This window comes from Geotrypetes seraphini, chromosome 15, assembly GCF_902459505.1.
Source record: "Geotrypetes seraphini chromosome 15, aGeoSer1.1, whole genome shotgun sequence".
Lineage (NCBI taxonomy): Eukaryota > Metazoa > Chordata > Amphibia > Gymnophiona > Dermophiidae > Geotrypetes > Geotrypetes seraphini.
In genome coordinates this window covers 62,994,791-63,010,755 of record NC_047098.1, presented here as the reverse complement: position 1 = coordinate 63,010,755, position 15,965 = coordinate 62,994,791, and the positions used below count along the sequence as shown (strand labels likewise).

The following is a 15,965-nucleotide window of genomic DNA, read 5'->3' as shown; positions in this document are numbered from 1 at the left end:
CGTCTTGCAGCAATTTCATCAAACATTTTGCAAGACATCCTGGATGGAACTTAGAGGTTTGGAACCAGACCTGTTTTTAGAAGGGTCTAAATGCCGCAAAGGCGTCCAAGCTGACCAGATAACCATTGCATGCATCAAGGTAAGACACCGCTACACTCTCCCAGTGCTCACTGGCCCCCTAATACCACACAAAAATGAGAACAAAAAAATCACATACCTGGCTCTAAAACAGCAGCATATGGGGAAGCCTAGTAGAGATGCCCACAGATGTTTTGAGTAGCCTGGTGGGTGAGCTAGTGAAACATAGAGAAAAGGACCCAGACCCATAAGCCATTCTAACCACCCAAACACTATTATACTGCCATATAGGTACCACTTGAAGCTATTGGGATGGTACACAGGAGAGTATAATGGGTTGGGGGGCTCACCATAAATTATAAGGGGGTTATGCTGAGATATACAGCTGGCCCCCTTTATGTGAAGTTCATAGTGCCCTCTAAAGCAGCGGTCTCAAACTCAAACCCTTTGTAGGGCCACATTTTGGATTTGTAGGTACTTGGAGGGCCGCAGAAAAAATAGTTAATGCTTTATTAAAGAAATGACAACTTTGCACAAGGTAAAACTTGTTATAGTTTATAAATCTTTTCTTAATTTCTTCTGATAATTTCAGCTATACACAGCTGAAAGCAATGCAACATGCAGAAAGTGAAAAACTATCAAAGTATCAACTGCAAGAGAGGAGATTTTGGATCAACTATTTTGAGGCCCTCGGTATTATAAAGAATGATTCTTTATGGAAAACTTGTGCTTTAAGTGTCCGGTGGTCGCGTCCGCAACCGCCTTCAGCTCTCACCTCCAGCACGAGATTACGTACACACAGAGAAGCTGCACTGCCTCCAGTGGTTACCTTATGTTCTGGAACATTGCCCGCCTCACTGCTGTAACCTCATGCAAATGCTTTCCTGCATCAGTATGCGATTGTCCTCTCCACTCCACCTCACAATCACATACAGATGCAGGAAAGCACCTGCGTGAGGTTACAGCAGTGAGGCGGGCAGTGTTCCAGAACAATGCAAACATACCGAGGGCCTCAAAATAGTACCTGGCGGGCCGCATGCGGCCCCCGGATCTTGAGTTTGAGACCACTGTTCTAAGGTGTCCCATTGCTCTGTTGGGATGTCTATGTGGCCAGTCCATTACTATGCTGGCCCCACCCACGTCCAAATGGTCAGGATTAGGATGTTTTCAACATCAGTGCTTTTCTGATCGAAAATGGGGCATAAAGTTAGACATTCTGGTGGCCAAGATGTCTAAGTAGATGATTTCCCCCCAAAATTATATTTGGATGTCTAGCAGTTTGCCATTTTTGTTCCTCCAACTTTGGATGCTCAGCTGGAAACATCCAAGTTGGAATTAGACCTTTTTTTAATTGAAAATGCCCCTCCACATCTACTTAGACCACTTCAGTTTTATTTTCACCGACCTCAATTTGAAATATTAATTCAGTCATTCTATTGAAATGTTCTCTATTGGAGTCTAACAGTAAAAGAACAGAATAGATTTCAATTACTAGAAAATACAGCAGCAAGAGTACGTTAGAACTTGCAGAGATGATTATCTCTGTCTTATATGAATTTCCTTGGTTGTCAGTAGAAACTCAAATCCAATTTAAGGTTTGTTACTTTGTTTTCAAAATTCTATACAGGTTTGCTCATTACATGACTTTGCTAATTGTTTTACCTCTGACATAAGAACATAAGAACATAAGCAGTGCCTCCGCCGGGTCAGACCACAGGTCCATCCTGCCCAGCAGTCCGCTCCCGCGGCGGCCCAAACAGGTCACGACCTGTCAGAATCATCAGAAGGGGCTCCCTTGCCACCTTGGCTTCCAATTTAAGTCCTGCCTTCCTATCAAAGCCCTAGCCCTCCGGTCTTTCACATGCACGACCTGGTTGGTTTTTACTCATTACCTGGTTAACTTTCTATACTTGTGTTACATCCCAGCTCCTCCTTCAGTATCCCATGATCCCTTTATCCCTCAGGAATCCGTCCAATCCCTGTTTGAATCCCTGGACCGTACTCTGCCTGATCACTTCCTCCGGTAATGCATTCCAAGTGTCCACGACCCTCTGGGTGAAAAAAAACTTCCTTGCGTTTGTTTTGAACCTATCTCCCTTCAGTTTCTCAGAATGCCCCCTCGTATTAGCTGTCCCCTTCAGTCTGAAGAATCTGTCCCTATCCACCCTCTCTATGCCCCTCATGATCTTGAAGGTTTCTATCATATCTCCCCTGAGCCTCCTTTTCTCCAGAGAGAAGAGCCCCAGCCTATCCAGCCTCTCGGCGTATGGGCAGTGTTCCAGCCCTCTTACCATTCTCGTTGCTCTCCTTTGGACTCTTTCAAGTAGGATTTTATGTTCTAATCATTGCTTGATTTTATATTTCCCTGAAACTAAAGGTATTAAATTCATAAAACTGTTGCCATCTATTTCCTCCCCTCCTCTCTTTTACGAAGCCGTGCTAGGCTTTTTTATCACCCGCCACAGTGGTATTTTGATAAAAGCCATTTTTTAAATTTCTGGTTTTTTATATTTGCATATTTATAATATTGTTTTTCCAGACTCCTGATGCAGGCTTCTTACCGAAACACAGGCCATGCTGTACTGAAACACTGGACTGGCTCTACCATGTTGCCCCGAAAATAAGAAAGTGTCTTATATTCATTTGGGGCCCAAAAAAGGCACTAGATCTTATTTTTGGGTAGGGCTTATTTTTTTTGTGTACATGATCATCTATCCATTTCTCTTCTTCACCCTAATTCTTCCCCCTTCTTTTCCCCCACGTGTGTAACATCTTTCTTCCCCTCTCACCCATCCCCTTGTGTCTTCCCTCTGCAGCATCTTTCTATCCCTCCCATCCCCCTGTGCAGCAGAACCCTTGCCCAGCTTCCATCCTTCCCTCCCTTCCCTTCCTCGTGCAGCAGAACCCTTTGCCCAGCTTCCATTCTTCTTTCCCCTCATGCAGCAGAACCCTTGAGCAACCGCCACTGCCCTGCCGCGCAGCTAGACCCCTGCTGACCCTCCATCCTTCCCTCCTAACCGATCCCCACTGACCACGACCATAAATAACTTCCGGCAGAGGAGTGTTGGGCCAGCAGCACACACAGGCTGCTTTGCAGCCTTCTCTGTGCCGCGTTACTGATGACATCATTAGTACACAGAAGGCCCCAGCAAGAAGGCGGTAAAGCAGCCTGTGAGTGCTGCTGGCCCGACGCTCCTCTGCAGCAAGGTATTTATGGTCACGGTCGGCGGGGATCGTTGGGAGGGAAGGATGGAGGGTCAGCGGGTGTTCAGCAGTTGAGCTGCCCGGCGGGTTGTGGGGAAGCGTGGCTTCCTAAGACTAGGGCTTATTTTTGGGGAAACACGGTAGTAGCTTAATAAATTTGGTTGATCCAGTTCATCTACTTCAATTTTTACTTGTTTGGAACAACATTTACACACACATCCCCAAATTCTATAAATGGCGCCTAAAGTTGGACATGAAAATGCATGTCTCTAGGCACCGAACCAGTTATAGAATTCTGCCCCCCCCCCCCACCTCCCACTATTGTCATATTTTGTTCATATTTTCCTGACCTTAGGAGGAAGATTCTTTTTTGTAGGAAAAAAAGTACCAGTACTCACACAGGGCAATCTTAGTGGTGGGTCACTATCTATGGCTCCTCCCCTACAGTAGCCACACCCCTTTCCACCCTGAGTCCTTCAAAAGCTATTTTTTAAAATGTATTGTTAACCCAATAAAAAGATGTCGTCATCTTTTTATTTCTGTTTATTCAAAATTATCTTTGAGTGGTTATCATCCCAGCCCAATGTTTCTATTGCTTTCTCCTGGTTTTACACTCTTGTTTTAGCTTGCCCTTATTATGTAGATTAACAGAGCCAACTCAATAAATATTGAATGATAACTTCTACATAAAGGACGTAGACAGAGGGGGAGAAAAGACAGGCAGAGTTCACAGGTTGTTCTTCATTTTCATCATTGCCCATTCAGCTTGAATTTATAATAGGAATAGCCTAACAATGCATATATTAATTAGGAGAATCTTGCATTGTCTTTGTGACCTTCGGCTGACCCATACTGATTAGTATGCTCTTGCTAAGCTAGTGCTGAAGTAGGAGTTGAGAAACTTGCAGAAGGGATGACAGCTATTGTAGGCAAAACAGACTGACAAAAGAAATATATAAGTCATAGAGGAGGAGACGGCAGAGCCACAGAGCTCCGAGGACAATTTTCCAAAGCAATTCATCGAGACAAAATTGCACAGCAGTTAATGACTCTCTGGACAGCTCAAGTACAGAGACTTCTAGGTGGAAGGCAAGGAAGCATTCCAGAGGGTGCGGCAGGGATATTGAAGCGGTGGAGTGGTTTTGTGGTACCGGCCTGGGCTGGCCTGGCTCGATTGAGAACATTGAATTAGAAGCTGACCGAGGGTAGTGAGAATGAATGGGGTTTATTTTTCATTGTATTTTTGTTGGGATAATTTAATTTTACTATTTTGTTATCCTGCTTTTATTTTAATTTATTTTTCTTTGGGGTTCTTTTATGCACCTAGAGTATAGAATTTATTGTATTATCTTTTCCCCCTTCATATAGGTAAATGTAAGTAATTATTTCTTTCATTGGTACTATAGATTGTGAGCTCATTGGGACAAAGAGGGAAATTCAAAGTATCTAATTAGATTTTTGGCCATTACTTAAATCAATTTAATTGTTTTGTAAACCGCTTCAAATCCTTTGGGAGATTTAGCAGTATATAACACACCACACTAAATTAAATTGAATTAATTCAATTAAAGTACGCAGAAGCTTTTAGTATAATATACCTAACGTTTTTGATTTACAAAGAAATGCGACCCATCCACCATTTTGTCCCTACATGCACACTGCCAAAATAACCATATACTTTGTAAATACTGGGGCAGTTTTATTTTCATTAATTTTTTATTGAGTTTTAATAATAAAATATACATCACTAGTCTTATAGCCTGTTACATTAATGGGTGCTAGATTAGATGTGTGTGTCTTTCTTTCTCTCTCCTTGGCCACTTTCTGTCTGTATGTATGTCTTTCTTTCTGTCTGTCTCTCTCTTTCCTCAGCTGTCCACTACCACCCTTTCACTGCTCCCCATGTCCAGCAGCAGCCCTTCTCCCTTCGTTTTACCTCCCCCCCTGTCCAGCAGCACCTCTTCCCTGTTCCCCCTATTCAGCAGTAGGCCTCCCTTCCTGTTTCTTCCCTCCCTGTCCAGCAGCACCTCTTTCATGCTCTCCCTGTCCAGCAACACCCCTTACTTGCTCCCCCTGTCCAGTATCTGACTTCCGTTCCGTTCGCGTCTGCCCTCCTGTCCTGTCAGCATCCGCATGACACATTTTGCCACAGCTCAACTGCCTGCATCACCGACAGCCGCCTCAAGTCGCCCTGGTACTGGCCCACTCCAGCCATCGCTGCCACCGCTGCCATCCATGCTGGGCGGGAAGGTGGGCTCCATGAGAGGCCTGCGGGGCCGAAGCCGGTCAGCATGGTTGGGGCTCGGGAGGAGTCCTGGTGTCTTCTAGTGCGCATGCGCACTCCTGCCTGCCACGGACATACGGATCATGGAACACGCAGGTAGGAGTGCGCATGCGCACTTAGTGTTTTATTATAGTAGATATAAATCTTACAAAGAATGTTATATCAACTCTGTTAATACAATGTGGATCTATAAATTCGAAGAAATCAACAATCAATTATCACCACAATATAAACATGTTATATGTTTCTATGGGATTGGCACGTAGGATCTCTTCATAGAGGAAGGTAGGGGTGGGTCATTGTTGTGGGCAGACTGGATGGGCCGTGGCCCTTTTCTGCCATCAGTTTCTATGTTTCTATATAATTCCCCCCCCCCTCCCTCTTTTATAAAACCGTGCTAGTGTTTTTAGCACTGGCCGCAGTGGTAACCGCTCCGATGTTCATAGGAATTCTATGAGCGTCAGAGCTGTTACTGCCACAGCTGGCGCTAAAAACTGAGCTACAGTTTTGTAAAAAGGGGGGGGGGGGGGTCTTGGTGCCTTAAGTTAGGCGCCTCAATATTGTGGGCTAAGTGCCAATTCTATAATGGCATCTTGATGCCAAGATTCCATGATATAGAATACTAGTGCAGGTTGGCATCGATGTGCCTACATTTAGATACAAGCACTTACAGCAGGTCTGGCATTATTTGCTGTGCGCATAACTTATAGTATTCTATAAGTTACCTGAGTAAGTTGGTGCCATGATCAAGGTCCACCCATGCTCCACACACGTGTATGCCCTCCTCAGTGGTGTACCAAGTGGGGGGAGGGTGGGCAGTCTGCCCCGGGTGCAGGTCATAAGGGGGTACTCCCAGGGTCAGCATCAGGATCCAGGAACTCCACTGCTCTGCCGGCGTCAGGCCTTCCTCTCTGCTGGGTGCAGGAAGAAAGTCCGACTTCAGCAGAGCAGTGAGTTAAGACTGCTGACAATGAGAGAACGCTTTAAACAGTCTTCTTGTATCCCACCGGGGCTTTCCCTCTGCTGTGTCAGTGATGACATCAGTGATGACACAGCAGAGAGAAGCCCTGGTGGAGCAGGATGCAAAAAATCTCACGGTTGGATGGGGTGGGGGTAGGGCATAGGTCAGGTCCAAAGGTGCTGCAAAGGGGGATGGGAAGGAAGGATAGAAAGCTGCTGCACATGGGGGGAGAGGGGAAGAATTGTTGGACATGAGCTGGAGATGAGGAAAGGAGATGCAACAAAGAGGTAGAAAGAGGGTGAGAGGGAGAAATCCTGCATATGGTGGAGGGGAGGGAGACATGTATGGAGAAGAGAGAGGGAGAAATTTTGAACATAGGGTGGAGGGCAGGAAGAACATAAGCAGTTCACTCACGCAGCGGCCCATCAGGTCCAGAACCTGTATAGTCATTCTCTATCTATACCCTTCTATCCCCTTTTCCTTCAGGAAATTATCTAATCCTTTCTTGAACCCCCAATACCGTACTCTGTCCTATCACATCCTCTGGAAGTGCATTCCAGGTGTCCACCACCCTTTGAGTGAAGAAGAACTTCCTAGCATTGGTTCTGAAACTGTCCCCTCTTAATTTTGCCGAATGCCCTCTCGTTCTTGTAGTTTTTGAAAGTTTGAAGAATCTGTCCCTCTCCACCTTCTCTATGCCTTTCATGATCTTGTAAGTCTCTATCATGACCCCTCTAAGCCTCCGCTTTTCCAGGGAAAAGAGTCCCAGTTTCTCTAATCTTTCAGCATATGAAAGGTTTTCCATACCCTTTATCAATCGCGTCGCTCTTTTCTGAACCCTCTCGAGAGATGGTGCATAGAGAGAGAAAGAAATGTTTCAAATGATAATGGAGGGGAAGAAGAGAGAGATGCTGCATGGAGGGGAATAGGGAGGTTTGACCCAGGGCATAAGGCAGGAAAAGAAAGAGCGAGATGGTAGACGGTGGGAAAGAAATGTTGGCTATGGCAGTAGAAGGGAAGGTCTAGAGATGGAAGATGGATGGTGAGCATGGAGAAAGCAGAAAATGTCAAATGGGTAGGAGACCCTGGTGAGTGAGTTAACAGAAGACAAACAGAAACTAGAGCCTAGGACCAGTTAGCATTGCTGGGTTTCAAAGTGGGTTAGACTTGTAGTATTGGGAAGCCACTGGTTGTTTGGGGGAGTGAGAAAGAACGAATGTAGTCCTGCTGGGTTTGTGTGACCCAAATTGGCCACTATTGGAGACAATATTGTGGACTTGAAGGACTTTTGGTCTAATCCAATTATGGCACGTTTTGTGTTCTTATGAGGAAGATGCTGAAAACCCCTTCTGCAGAAAGGTTTGACATCACAGTCCGAATCCCAGTATTCCGTCTTCACGGAGGCCAATCCAAGTCACAAGTACCTGGCCAAAACCCAAATAGTAGCAGCATTCCATGCCACCGATCCAGGGCAAGCAGTGGCTTCTCCCATGTCTGTCTCGACAGCAAACCATGGACTTTTCCTCCAGGAACATGTCTTTAAACCATTTTTTTTTTAACCATCTACATTAACTGCTCTTACCACATCCTCTGGCAACGCATTCTAGAGCTTAACTATTCTCTGACTGAAAAAAAATATTTCCTCCTATTGATAACTTCATCGAGTGTCCCTTAGTCTTTGTAAATCTTAATGCAGTGAAAAATCGATCCATGTGTACCTGTTCTACACCACTCAGGATTGTGTAGACATACACGCATTTGCTTACAGATGGCTCCTAATTCTTTTGCCTGTCAGGAAATTCTGTGGAAGTGTCCGAGTTCACAACCCGATGACTTTACACTATTACTGCTCAATTGCACCACTTTTTAGAGCTTTGGAAGCAGCAGCTGAACACAGCATCTGTCTCCCGGGACCCCTCTAGGCGTGATAGTTTCCATGCCTTGAAAAATCATCTGTGAACCGCATACCACAGCAGGAAAATTGGCTGTAAAGTCCCTGCGCAATTAAAGAATGGATTGTTATACATATATAACCTAATAAATAATGCAGGCCAAATATTTGATTTTGTGCGACTAAGTACAGTACAGCAGTCAGTGCCTTTTATTCAATACTATATAGAGAGAGACTGTATTTGAAAAAAATAAAAATCAGCATTCCACAGCCTGTATCTGATTTTACATCTACTTTATTGCAAGATGTATCAGACAAAATTCCAGCATAATATTTACTGCCTGCCGAGGGATGTACTTGTAATATCTGCTTCACTGAACTTACTACTTTTTGTGTTATGCATCTACTGGATTTATGGACTTAGTAGAACTGGGCTTCTTTGCGCAAAGTACCAAGTGGTTTAACCTCATCATACAGGAAAACATCCTCTATAATAAAACCCTAAGCGTGATCCCTGCCACCGTGCTGTGTGCTTCCGTGGCCGTGTTCGATTTGTGTCACGTGTGTCGGCTTGCAGCGCGTGTGGCGGTTTGAACGGCGCCGAGAGCAACGGCAGGAGGGTGTCCTTCGGCCTGGACAAAGCGGGTGCGGGTGCTGCGAGGCATCCGGCTGCTACTGCTGCACAGGGAAGTGAAGGAGGAGAGGGAAAGGGGGCTGCTTTGGGGAAAGGAGCAGGCAGCAATCTTGTTTGCTCGGGGAGGGAGACAGAAGGGGGCCAAGGAGAGACAGGCAGGCATGGCGCAACAGAGAGATAAACAAGGGGCCAGGGAGAGACACAGACAGAAAGAATGACAGAGAGACAGACAGAAAGACAAACAGTGGCCAAAGAGAGAGAGACAAAGAAAAAAGACAGACAGACAGTGTCCAAGGAGAGAGAGAGAGAAAGACAGTCAGAAAGTAGCCAAGGAGAGAGAGAGAGAAATAAAGAAAGACAGACAGGGGACCAGGGCAACACAGACAGAAAGAATGCCAGAGAGACAGAAAGACAAACAGTGGCCAAAGAGAGAGAGACAAAGAAAAAAAGACAGACAGACAGCAGCCAAAGAGAGAGAGACAGACAGAAAGTGGCTAAGGAGAGAGAGAAAGACAGACAGACAGACACATCTATTCTAGCACCCATTAATGTAATGGGCTTAAAGACTAGTTATTAAAAGAAAAGAGAGAGAGGGGTCCAAAAGATCATCAACTCTTACTTGACGGTCAGTCATTGGTCAAATTTTCCAAAGAGCTGTTCCACTCTGTTCTAATTGGAATCTCCTGAGAGTAAAGGAATATGGGTTATGTAGTTGATATACAAACCTTCGTTGGTACAATCAAAGAGGTATACATATTATATACAGGTACTTTTCATTTGCTGTGAAGTGGCAAAGAATGCAACCAGCCCAATGGCACTGTTGCACACCACAAACATCTTGCGACCAAGACGGTAAAGGGGATGGACTCCGCTCATATTAAGGAAAGACTAAAACGGTTAGGGCTCTTCAGCTTGGGAACCACTGACTTAGACTGTCTTCTTGCTTATTATCGGCAGTACATTTATCCAATAGTGATATGGAATAAGTAAAGATGCTTAAAAAGGATGTTTAAAAGTCCGAGAGGGTTGATAAATGAGTCCTTCATCCTCACCCTGTTTGAGCAGCTTCCAAAATAAAATTCCTTTTTGTAATGGGAGTTCAGGATAACAGCCTCCATCTAGAGACCTGCTCTCTCTCTAATAATAAATGAAAGCAAAAACTTTAGAGAACAGCAGATGAAAATTAGCCTCTCAGCAGTTCCATACTGTCACCTCTGTTTACTGCACAGAAATAAAGGTAATGAGTGAAAAAGAGAAAATAGAAAGTAAAAAACGCAAGGGGACAGCTTTTTATCGGACTCATTTAATTTATCTCTTGACAAACTATTGGAAGCTAACACCCCCATCCCCACCTCAGTGCAGAGTGAACAAAAGAGGGCAATACCAGAAACCAGAAGCGAATTATGGCATGCATTTCAATTGCAGCTGGCCTCTCACTGGGGTAGGGGTAGGCAATTCCAGTCCTCGAGAGCCGGAGCCAGATCAGGTTTTCAGGATATCCACAATAAATGTGCATGAGATAGATTTGCATCTCAAGGAGGCAGTGCATGCAAATCCATCTCATACATATTCATTGTGGATATCCTGAAAACTTGACCTGGCTCTGGCTCTCGAGGACCGGAATTGCCTACCCCTGCCTGAACTAGGGGATCTTAGCGATCCTGTACAACTAACAAAAGAAAAAACTGCAGGAATGGTATACACCAGGGCTGGCCAAGTCCAGTCCATGAGATCTACTGGCAGGCCAGGTTTTCAGGATATCCACAATGAATATGCATGAGAGAGATTTGCCTCCACTGTCTTCTTGATATGCAAATCTCTTTTATGCTTGTTCATTGTGGATATCCTGAAAACCTGGCCTGCCAGTAGATCTCAAGGATCGGACTTGGCCAGCCCTGGTGTACAAGATGCCAAGTCTTTAATCAACAAGCATAGATATGAACGTAAAACAGTTTTCATCCAAAATATGGTCCAAGAAGATTGGTGAACTGGGATCCTGAACAAAACACATTTATGAGAGGTAACTGGAGCTTAAGTTTGGAGATCTATAGGTAAAGATGCACCAGAACAGTATACATCAGTGGTCTCAAACTCAAACCCTTTGCAAGGCCACATTTTGAATTTGTAGGTACTTGGAGGGCCTCAGAAAAAATAGTTAATGTCTTATTAAAGAAACTAGTCTTTAAGCCCGTTACATTAACGGGTGCTAGAATAGATGTGTCTGTCTGTCTATCTGTGTTTCTTTATCTCTCTCTCCTTGGCCGCTGTCTGTATCCTTCTGTCTCCCCCCCCTCCTCCCCCACCCCGAGCAAAGCTGTCTGCCCCCAGCACACACCTCCCCCCCCAAAGCAGCCCCCTTTCCCTCTCCCTGTCTCTCCAGGGTCCCTTCTGTCTTCCCCCCCAGAGCAAAGTGTCTGTCCCCAGCACACCTCCCCCCCACAGCAGCCCCCTTTCTCTCTCCTTATCTCTCCATGGCCCCTTCTGTCTCCTCCCAGAGCAAAGCTGTCTGTCCCCAGCACACCTCCCCCCCCAAAGCAGCCCTCTTTCCCTCTCCCTATCTCTCCATGGCCCCTTCTGTCTCCTCCCAGAGCAAAGCTGTCTGTCCCCAGCACACCCCCCCCCCAAAGCAGCCCCCTTACCCTCTCCCTGTCTCTCCATGGCCCCTTCTGTCTTCCCCCCCAGAGCAATGCTGTCTGTCCCCAGCACACCTCCCCCCCAAAGCAGCCCCCTTTCCCTTTCCCTATCCATGGCCCCTTCTGTCTCCACCCAGCACACCCCTCCCCCCCAAAGCAGCCCCCTTTCCCTTTCCCTCTCCCCCTGGCTCCCGGTATTGATCCCCTTCTTACCCTCCCTCCATCCCAGCGTCTTCTGGCCTGCTCTTCAAAGCAGCCTGCGATCGTGGTGGCCGGCTTTAGCGAACCTAGCAGGCCGCTCTCCAACTCGGTAGCACGTTCCCTCTGACGAGATCCCGTGCGTCAGAGGGAGCGTGCTACTGAGGTTAGAGAGCGGCCTGCGAGGTTCTCTAAAGCCGGCCATGATCGCAGGCTGCTCTGAAGAGGAGGATCAGCGGTGGCAGTGGCAGCAGCGGTGAGTGAGGGCGGGAGGTGATGCGGCGAGTACGCGGGCAGGGAGAGAGTGAGTACAGTCGTGCGAGTGAGGGCAGGCGGCGAGTGAGAGGCAGCGGTGAGTGAGGGCGGGCGGTGATGCACCGAGGACGCAGGCAGGGAGAGAGCACAGTCGCGCGCCTTCAGCCACCGCACGCGCCTCCAGCCCCTGCAAGCGCCATGAGGTGTCAAATAGAATACTGCCACAGAAGCACACCTCAGAGCGCCAGGAATCACGAATTTTCAAGAGCGCATGCGCGCTCTAGGGTTTTATTATTATAGATTCTTTATCTCTCGATCTCTAAGCAAAACATAAAAAGGTTACAGATCATTCAAAATACTGTGGTAAGGTTAATTTTTGGTTTGAAACAAACTGACCACATCTCACAGTATTATCATAGATTACATTGGTTGACAATGGAGGCTAGAGTGATTTTCAAATTTGGCTATTTATGTTTTAGAGCTTTGAACAGATTACTGCCAAGTTATCTTTTTGATAGTTTCAAATTTGTAAACAGGAAACATCTAAGTATAGCACGCCTCTTTGATTTTCCATCAGTAAAGGGCTGTGTCTACAAATGATTCCTTTGTAAAATGTTGGCTCTGTGGGAAAAATAAATTGGTACTTATATATCATTTTTCACCTCCTAATCATTTTTCAGAAAAATGTTGAAAACATCTTTCTTTGGTAATTATCGTGATTAATTCACTGTTAATATATCTTGATTTGTAAACCACACAGAACCATGAGGTCATTGCGGTATATAAGAATCTATGTTATGTTATGTTATAACTGCCTTTCTTAGCTAGACGGATGTACTTGGCATCAGTTTGTACATGTTCCTAGAGTGGATCATTAATTTCACTCTTGCCCACACACCTTGAATTGCTTACTGGAACAGCTTATAGCGCTGACAATCATGAGTAACTCGTTTCTAATTATTCTGTTTTCTCTGTCTTTTGCTGCAGCTTGAAGGCCATCCTGGTGGGGACTCCTCGAGACAACACTGTGGACTTGTCTGGCATTCCAATCACGCTGAAGGATCTCGACCGCGTGATTTTGTACATTCAGCACAGCTCTGAGCTCATAGAAAATGTGGAACTCTGTTTCACCGAAATGACAGATGAGGTATTCCTTCAGTTGCTGCCCGTCTTGAGCGCTCTGCCTCACCTGAACACGCTGTCCCTCAATGGCAACAGACTCACCAAAGCCATCCTTAGAGAACTGACAGAAACCTTAAAGGACCCTAAGAAGTTTCCCACTGTGACATGGATCGACCTTGGGAACAACGTGGACATCTTCTCCTTGCCCCAGCCCTTCCTGGTTAGCCTGAAGAAAAGATGCCCCAAACAGGGCAACTTGCCTACAATTCTAGAGTTTGGGGAGGGCCAGCTGAGTGATCTGGAAGGGTTGGCCGAGAGTCAGGAGGAGCTGTGTTCTGGCGATGAGGAAAGAAGCACCGGGATACCCGAAAAGCCACTAACAGACATGACATTGGAAGTTGACATGCTGCCCATTAAATGTGAGTTACAGACAGAGACTACTCCATTGATAAGTCAGACCTGAAGAACTGAGAGCTTTTAAAAATACAGTTGGAAACTCTGTTTAACAAAACAATAAGATACCTCAAAAATGAAGGTTCTTAAGGGTCGATTAGATTGATTGCTACACATCTTTGTTCTTTTTCTGAGATTTTGCTTCTCTCCTGCCCTAATATGTGAGAACTGTCTCCTCACAGGAAACGATGTATGGTTAGGGTCGATCACCTTTCCTCAAACAGGTTGCCTGGTTTAAATAACATTGAAGGTTCAAAGATACAGCATCATTTGGCACCTATAAATTAACGGATTCCTCTTAAGGACTTTAAAAAGGTACAGCTATTAAAGTGTTAAGAAGAATAAGAAAGGGCTTATTTTTGTAGGTATGTAAGATTGATTTAACAAAACACAACCTAGTTTTTCTTTTTTGTAACTATCATTCCTGTTTATACAGTATGGGCAAGTTTGCGTTTCATTGCAGGGGGACACCGGGCACGATAAGATGAAGTAGAAAGTTTATAGCAGGTACATTTCTTGTAAAATGGTCAAAGACCTTTGACCACAAACAGTGGCGTAGTAAGGGTGAGCGGTGGCACCCTCCCCCCGCCCTCTTCCCTTTCCCCCTACCTTTTTTTTTCAAAATTTTTTTTTATTGAAAATTTTTTAAATTACAAACATACATGCCAAACAGTACAAAGTCAACAGCAAACAACGCAAGGACCTCCGTGTTGATCATTCACGGAGGCCTAAAAGACCCAAATCCCCCACCTACCCAGAAGACCCACCCAACCCAACCCAACCCCCCCACCCCAGCACTCCAGTGTCAAAAGTTCAGGAGAGAAATTCTGGCTCTATGGGACAGGGGCCCAGATTCTCTGAAATTTCCGCCAGGGACCAGAGCCACCCTGCACACCATGTAGATCGCTCACAGGAAATGGCTGCCTTGAGCTCCTGTAGTCTCTCGAGACATTTCCTGTGAGTGATCTGCAAGGGGCAGGAGCATGGGAAGATCTTTCCTGCCCCGAAAACCCGCTAGACCACCAGGTAAGGCTTAAGGGGGGGCTTACAGGGCTTAAAATAGCCCGAAAAGTTAAAATGAATTTTGTGGTTTAAGACCGCGAATAAGCAAATCCGTATATACAGAATTTGCAAATATGGAGGGGGAAGTGTACTTTGAAAGTTAATAATGCAATTTTAAAGGAGATTCTAGGTAGCCGGTAAGCTTTTTTGAGGAGAGGAATTACATAGTTGAATTTTTTTCTATTCGTGAGGAGTGGGGAGGAGAAAAGGCAGGGGCCGTGCCCGTAAGAAGGTCGTGCCTGGGGCAGACTCCTCCCCCTTTACTACGCCACTGACCACCTACATATATTTAAATGTTTTCCCTTCTGTACCAGCAAATAACTCTTACTTAGACCTGCTTAGCACAGTTTTGGCAGAAGAGCCCCTTAAATTGTCAACCCTCTGCAGGAAAAAAAAAACGTACCAACTGAATTATAAATTACAAATTAAATTTCAAATCCCAAACCTTTTCTTCACCCTAGATTGTGTTCTCTGTTTTATTTTTTGTAAGAAATCCTGGAAAGATGTAGCAGATTTTACATCGGAATTGCCTTAAAACACTTTTCTCTTATTAGAACTGATGGACCTCGCTTTGGACCAAGTTTCCACCTCCAAGGAATAAGCTAAGAAATTGGCCTGCCAAGACCTCCTTCTGCTAAAAGTAGTTTCTAACTCAGAGACTTGCTGAAATTTTAAATGTGGGATATCATAAATTTCTGTGTTGCCAAAATTTGGACGCATGCGCATAGTATTTTCCTTGAGGTCAAAATAAGATTCTCTCTCCAGCTCCATTGAAAGCAAAAGCCTAGAAAGTATTTTTTTTTATATTTATAGCACATAAACTTTAGAATCTTGCTGGAGGATTGGTCAAGGTGACCAACAAAACAGGATTCAAAATAAGTTTGAAGAAGTTCCAAGAGGAAAAGTCCATTTAAAAAATTACCGTATATAGTTGTCTATAAGCTGAGCACAGTTGTAGAACTACACTTCTCCCTCCGTATTTGCTGTGATAGGGGATTAACAGAACCGCAAATACAGATAAACCGCAAATAATTTTTTCAGATGTTGTTCAATATTTTCTATTAAAAACCATCGTGAATATGCTGACACCGCGAATAACATGGTGGGAGACCTGGCCTGTTCCTGAAGGAGAGGCAAAACACAGTGAAGAAAGTGCTGGGAATCAGCGATTTCTCTATGCAAGCTGATGT

At 45.1% G+C, this 15,965-nt stretch overlaps 1 protein-coding gene across 5 annotated transcripts in view; it reads left to right on the top strand.

The window, feature by feature from the left end:
• LRRC75A (leucine rich repeat containing 75A) overlaps positions 1-15,965 on the top strand; it is a 188,804-nt gene that overhangs the window by 136,154 nt on the left and 36,685 nt on the right. For 2 of the 5 annotated variants that reach the window (XR_004537157.1, XR_004537156.1), the window contains exon 4: positions 13,126-14,028. Coding sequence is in view for 2 of the 5 variants with exons in the window: in XM_033922846.1 (XP_033778737.1) it covers positions 13,126-13,723 (598 nt within the window). In the remaining 3 variants the exon portion in view is untranslated. Of the gene's footprint in view, positions 1-13,125; positions 14,517-15,329; positions 15,685-15,965 lie in introns of those variants that run through there. The other 3 variants (XM_033922846.1, XM_033922845.1, XR_004537158.1) reach the window with 2 other exon arrangements.